General features: G+C 49.1%; 1 protein-coding gene across 1 annotated transcript in view; it reads right to left on the bottom strand.

Moving 5' to 3' along the window:
- Positions 1-1318, bottom strand: part of LOC110334050 (transmembrane protease serine 9-like) — a 38460-nt gene extending 37142 nt beyond the window's left edge. Inside the window, exons 1-3 of the mRNA XM_021215893.1 lie at positions 1267-1318; positions 744-848; positions 272-413 (exon numbers count right to left, since the gene is read on the bottom strand). Coding sequence (XP_021071552.1) covers positions 272-413; positions 744-810 — 209 coding nt within the window. The 5' untranslated portion in view covers positions 811-848; positions 1267-1318. The remainder of the gene's footprint in view (positions 1-271; positions 414-743; positions 849-1266) is intronic.
- Between the last annotated feature and the right edge of the window lie 3876 nt (positions 1319-5194).

Raw genomic sequence — 5194 nt, 5'->3', positions numbered from 1 at the left:
GGGGAGGGAGGGAGGGAGGGAGGGAGGGAGGAAGGGAGGGAGGGAGAGGGGGAAGAATGGAGGGGAGGGAAGGAGGGAGAGACGGAAAGTGAGAGGAAGAGCCTGGTCAGAAACCCACAGAGAAGAAGAGAACACAGAGGAAAATCTAGAGAGCCAAAGAGAGGGGTCAGAAATACACACAGAGAGGAACACAGGCCAGAGAGAGAGAGAGAGGAGGGTGAGGACAGAGAGACCCCAAGAGACTTACCCTGCCTACCCTTTCAGAACCTACCCCATTTTGCAGTGGGCTGCTGTGAGCACCCAGTTTTTGTCCACCAGCACCCCTCCACAGTGAAGCTGACCGTCTTTGAGCAGAGCCACCTGCCATGGGTGCGAGCCTTCTTCACATTTGTAGCCATCTATAATTCTTTCTCCTTTATCCAGCATCAGGGGGAGAATGAGACAGTAAACAGGGATTTACAGTCAGAGAGGAGTCTATAAGGCTCAGGAGAAAAGGCAGAGGATGGGGTGGAGGATCATGCGGAGGATGTGAGAGTGGGTTAGGGAGAGAGATAGACTGGGGACCACTCAGAAAACCCCCATAATAGGCACAGACTGCTGGAGAGGCTCCAGGGAGTCTGACTGAGGACACAAGAAAAGACAGCACAGGACCAGAGAGTCACAGGATCAGGTCACCCGGCCTTGAGCTGTCTGGGAGAGGGGATTCAGACTCAGCCTGTTGGGGACACTGAGAAAGCTCTCACCTTGTCCAGCAGTTTCCAGGGCTAAAGACAGCAGCAAGGTTATCAGGGAAAGGAGCCAGGCTCCCATCTCGGTGACGGTGGCTCAGGGACTGTCCGATGAGAGAGCTAAATGTTGCCAGAACAAAGGATGATGAAAGACGAGGCACTAAGACACAGCCCTACCCCATCCTTGGATTTAGGAGTCCAAGCCTCAGGTCTCCTCTCTCTGGGATTCAGAAATCTAGCTAGAACCCTCCTCCTGCAGACCTTGGGGTTTTAGACTCCAGACCATCTCTCTCGGACCCTGGCGTCCAAATACAGCCGTCCTCTCTTAGATGCAAAGGTTCAGACCTTGGCCTTCTCCCTCAGATCCTAGACCCCAGCTCTCCTCTTTCAGACCCAGGGCAGCACCTAAACTCCTTTGCTTTTATCTTGTGGATGGATAGCTACCCTCTTTGCCCCTCATGGCCTCCTGTCTAGGACCCTGGAGCCCCAGTCTCCAGGGAGAATTGTGTACCCCCCCCCCCATGAAAGTTCCTCTCACCTGGGAGTGACTTGGTTAAGCTCTGTCCTTGATCCCGAGACCAGTGTCTCCAGCCTTCTATAGGGCTGGTCCTTTTATACCTCCCCTGCCCCCGCACCGCCTCCAGCTCCCTGGGGCACAGGCGGAGCTGTCTCTGGGTGCCTTCCCTCTGCTTTGAGCATAGGGTTATCTGAAATCCCCGAGGCAATGCCAACAGTAGGTATCACAGATCTTTCCCTCCACCCTCTTTACTGCAGTCAGGCAGGGCGGGTGGAAGCCAGCCCCCACACATTCTAACATCACCTCACAAGGAGTGAGTCCGGTTCCTGGAGCAGAATTCCAGCAGATGCAGAAAGCACAGGGGCATTCAGTTTGGAGCCTTACAAGGGTCATTTTCTAACTCTGGCTTTCTCTCAGGGTAGCCCAGGCCCCACACCGTGACTGGGACCAATGTGTGAGAACTCCTGCCTGCTGGGTCCAGGACGGCCTCTGAGGCCGAACTCACTCCCAGTCCAAACAGACGTAAAGTTGCTTGTTGTTGTTGTTTTGTTTTGTTTTGTTTTGCTTGGTTTTAAAGATTCCACACTCAACACCAGCAGGGCTCTTATGGATATAGGTCTCGTCTCTGTCCTCATGCTCTTTTAAAAAAAAAAAAAAATTGTAAGTTATATTTATGTATTGTCTGTGTGGATGTGTGCCGTGGTTTACATGCTTATGTATTGTCTGTATGCATGCGTGCCGTGGTTTACATGTTTATGTATTGTCTGTGTGCATGTGTGCCGTGGTTTACATGTGGAGTGAGAGGACAACTTTGGGGAGTTGATTGTCTCCTTTCATCATGTGTGGTCTGGTGGCAAGCACCTTTTCTCACTGAGCCATCTCACCAGTGGTCATATTGATCTTTAATCATATAATACATTGATTATGTTTTTTAATACATTTTACATTTAATACCTTATATACATTTTAATACACATATATTTACATATACATTTAATATTGTTTGATACACTTACATAAAACAAATACATTATGTTTTCTAATATCAAAAATGTAAGTATCAAGCATTATCTCATAGTGTCCCCTCCCCCACCAGGTCTCCTTTTCTCACCCTTTTTTTTTTTTCCCCAAAAGATTCCACTGACCTTCCTATGGTGGGGAGAGTATTGGGATTAAACCCAGCACCTTGCACATAGTAGGTGAGTACTCTACTGCTGGTCGTACCCTAGGCCCTCACTGGGGGGTGGGGGAGAGAGGATTCTTATGTTCAGAGAAAGACACAGACAGGTAGATAAGGTGTCACATACCTGTGATTCCAGCTCCCAAGGTGGCGGCAAGAGGGTTGGGAATTCAGGGCTGTCTTTGGCTACATGAGTAGGCTTGCACAAGATACTATCTCATAAAAAACTTTTAAAAGGTGGCTCACTTTTCACCCTGCCTGGTGGGGTCCCCCTCCTGGGTGCCGATTCTGAGACCGTACCAGCCTTCTTAGAACCATGACGGACATGGCAGTAGGTCAGACCGACACACTGTGGATGAACTGAGGTGAACTTCTGGGGTTGCCGTGTGGCTTCTGAGCCAGTGGACACACGAGCCACGGCATGTCTCCCTCTCCTGACTGTTCCGAGCATCCTTCTATTCACTCTTGGAGGTGAACACAAGGCCAACTCACATATGGCTCTCAACAGAGAGCCAAATCCAGTTCTAAACTCTTCGCCCTCCCCTCTTCCTTCTCCCTCCTCTTCCAGAGACGGGCTGTCACTTTATAGCCCATGCTTGCCTTGAACTTGTGATCCTCCCATCTGACTTCTGAATGCGGGGGTGCCAAATCAGTGTTGGCATTTCTCTATGGAGCCCTATATCAAACCACAGAGGTTAAAAATCCAAGTTTTTCTCTGGTCCTTGCGTTCTTCACAGTCCTCATGCCATATCCTGTTTCAGACCCAATCCTCACGTGAAAGAGCTGTATTGAGCATCAACTGTATACCAGGCTGGCCCACATGTCAAAGATACAGAGATGCATACACTTGGATAGAGACTCTTTTATTTCAAGGTGTTGGTAGACTTTCATAAAAACAATAATCAACGCAAGCTTGAGGACCTGAGTTCAAATCCCCAGCCCCCACATAAAAAGCCAAACATGCTGTGCATACCTACAACCCCACGTCGGGTATGCCTGCCACCCTGTTATTGCCAGTGGATGGAGACAGGCAGATCACAAGACCCTGCTGGTCAGGCAGCCTAGCTGACTGGCAAGCTTCTGGTTCACTGAGGGACCCTGTCTCATGATACTGGGGTAGGAAGTGACAAAGAAAGGCATCTTACGTCCCGCTCTAGCCTCCTCCACATATGCATGGGTACATGCACCCACATACCCAAGTTGAGGCAGATAAACAGATGTAAAGTAGCAATGTGTGTATATACATATATTTGTATTGGTTACTTTTTTGTTCTTATGATGAAATACCACAACTACACAAATAAAGTGACTTGTAGAAAAGGTTTATTCTTGTTTACGGTTCCAGACGGTTGGCATCCATCATGATGGGTAGCAGCCATGGCAACTGGAGCAGGAAGCTGAGAGCCACGCCCCCAGTCACTCACTGAGATCCCAGGCAGAGGCTGTACTACTGAGCTACATTTCCAGACCGCTTTTTACTTTTCATTTTGATACAGTGCCTCACTCTGCACCAGAGGTTGAACTTGAACTTATTCCATAGCTGAATGCCTGCTCTTCCTGCCATGCCTCAGTTTCCCTAGTGGTTGGGATGACTACCTTTTCCACCGAACATGACCTCCAGACACAATTTTTGTCCTTCTGACCAACTCTAAGATAATTTGTGCCTAGCAGTCCTGTCCTGACAGGAGCACCATGATAACTATATTCAAACTAAGTTACTAAGGCTCAAGACCCTGTCTCCTATCAAGTCCCAAATTGGACCCCAGAATGCAGACCCCACCATGGGCCCCTGGCCCCAGGAAGTGTGAGTCTTCCTGACTTGGACTCTCAAAGCAAGTGTTGGTGGTATCCAGGAAGCACTGCATAAACAGCTGTGGGGGTTCATGACTGCAACCCTAGCAACTGGGGAGATTGGAAGCAGGAAGATCAGGGTTCAAGGTCAACCACGGCTACATAGTTGAGTCTACCTGGACCACATGAGACTGACTCTATTGTGAAGGAGTCAGGGTAGTAAGGGGGAAAGCTCTGGTCTTTGAAAGACCTGCTGATGTTGAAATCCCTAGATGTTACTATGCATGTCAATCCCTCTCTAATAGTCTTCATTAGTAAGGCCGGTTTTGTGACTAAACACCGGTCCCTGAGCTCAGTGAACCGTGTGTGGCGTTCACTGTTGTTTTCTTTAGCAACAGCCTGCATCAGCTGGAGGTACTTAAATAAACAGTATTTTGCAAACCATCTAGCGCCCACAGAGCCGCCTCCTTACACTCAGTCCTGCTGAGCCATTCTGCCTCAGGGTGTGACAGAAAAGAACGTGGCCTCACAGGTCAATCCAATACTGCGCGTTGCTCACCCTGTGACTTCACTCTTCTGTGTCTCGCTGTGCCCTCCTCTAAAGTGAGAGAGGGCAGAGTGCACCAGAAGGATTACCTAAAGTTGTGCAGGAGAAATGGGTACGGAGAAGATGCTGAGCTCAAAGCACAGCAAGCAGGCTTCCATCTCTTGTCGGCCTGCAGGATGCGTGTCAGGTGCTTCTCAGACCTGGTAGCTTTTTTTTTTTTTTTTTTTAATTTCTTTACCGATTTTATTTACATGTGTGTGTATATATATCTGTATGCGCACGTGTGTACATAGGCAGTACCTGTAGAGGCCAGAAGAGGGAGTCAGATCCCCTGTAGCTGGAGTTACAGCTGGCTGCACACCATCTGACTTGGTTCCTGGGAACTGAACTCTCGTCCCCTGGAAGAGTAGCAGATGCTCTTAACCACTGGG

Source organism: Mus pahari, chromosome 1 (assembly GCF_900095145.1).
Source record: "Mus pahari chromosome 1, PAHARI_EIJ_v1.1, whole genome shotgun sequence".
In the NCBI taxonomy this organism is placed as follows: Eukaryota; Metazoa; Chordata; class Mammalia; order Rodentia; family Muridae; genus Mus; species Mus pahari.
This window is presented reverse-complemented; position numbering and strand designations above follow the sequence as displayed.